The sequence below is a fragment of the Exophiala aquamarina genome, assembly GCF_000709125.1.
Source record: "Exophiala aquamarina CBS 119918 chromosome Unknown aczIA-supercont1.141, whole genome shotgun sequence".
Taxonomy (NCBI): Eukaryota; Fungi; Ascomycota; class Eurotiomycetes; order Chaetothyriales; family Herpotrichiellaceae; genus Exophiala; species Exophiala aquamarina.
In genome coordinates this window covers 1-1,217 of record NW_013550447.1, presented here as the reverse complement: position 1 = coordinate 1,217, position 1,217 = coordinate 1, and the positions used below count along the sequence as shown (strand labels likewise).

Here is a 1,217-nt window from a genome sequence, read left to right as displayed (position 1 = left end):
TGCGTTCGCCTAAGAAACAGGAATTTTCCTAACTATTTGACAATTCATCCTCCTAACTCATCCGGTTACGGTACCTTCCACCCGTTTGTGCTGATTCTCACGGGTCTGGAAAGACATTCCTCAATCGCAGTCAACCGATACAATACTCTGTAGTCAACACACCTCCCCCTAAAACAACTCCGAAAACCTCGACCGCTGACATGGCGCTCCTCGGCATTCCGGGTGTGCACTCTCGTCTAGGGCTTGACGATTGTCTTCGCATGCAAGAAATGTTTGCTCCGCTCTCCTGTGCCTACGAACAACCTGCTGGTGTTCTCGCTAACCCAGTCCGCAGTTATAACTCGCTTCCTTCCGAGCACCATCAACCTACAGTTGAAGATTCGCAACTACGAGGAGGAGCAGAAATCATCGCGAAGTACGACGAACAGGACCGAATCGCGATGCACCTACTCCATAGCCATGGTGTTCTTGAATCCGACAACATCATGGTTACTCGCAAGATTGTTAAATCTCCCACGGCTACCAGCCCAGTTTTCGTGAAGCAGCCGATGTCAGGTGCGAAAGCATTGCGTGGCGGACCCTTATCCCCTCGAGTATTGGCGGCCAGAGAAGACAAGCGAGTGCATCCTTGCGAACTGAAAGAGGCCAAACGACCACAAGAGGCTTTGGACATCAATATTGAGTTCTTCCACGAGTTTGCAGAGTACGTGAATTTACATAAGATCCACCAGGTGCTGGGTTTACAGCTTCTGGATTCTGAAGAGTCCCAAGATACCGAGCTAGTGGAGGTAGAGGATGGCGCTGGAGGCACGGCAACCTTTTACAGCCATGACGTCCCAGATAGCGAACACACGCGGACAACTACGTGGGTGGTGGAGAAGGTTGATGGGGTCGTCTCTTGGAAAGGAGGTGAAGGCCATTCACGGAAACCGGGAGACATTAAACACACTACATTCAGCGACGGAAAGTTTAGCTGATTCAACTACAAACGTAAAATATAAGATGATGTATCTTGATATTAGATACTGTATCATTATCCACTCCCAAACAACTCGATTATAGGGGAGACGTTCCCGATACTTTCAATATCGGACCGATATTCATTGTACAATGGTCATCGCTCACGCAAACTCTTTAGTCCGCCTGAATATTAGTGATCAGTTTATCCTTCAGTCTTTCCCCTACGAAAGGCGAAAATGTAATGAACGGATTCCAGA

At 48.4% G+C, this 1,217-nt stretch overlaps 1 protein-coding gene across 1 annotated transcript; it reads left to right on the top strand.

Moving 5' to 3' along the window:
- Positions 1–200: 200 nt before the first annotated feature.
- A1O9_13187 (uncharacterized protein) lies at positions 201–977 on the top strand (the record flags this gene model as incomplete). The annotated part of the gene is made up of 1 exon (XM_013397905.1): positions 201–977. One exon carries the CDS (start codon positions 201–203, stop codon positions 975–977), a length of 777 nt encoding a protein of 258 aa, XP_013253359.1.
- Positions 978–1,217: the final 240 nt, after the last annotated feature.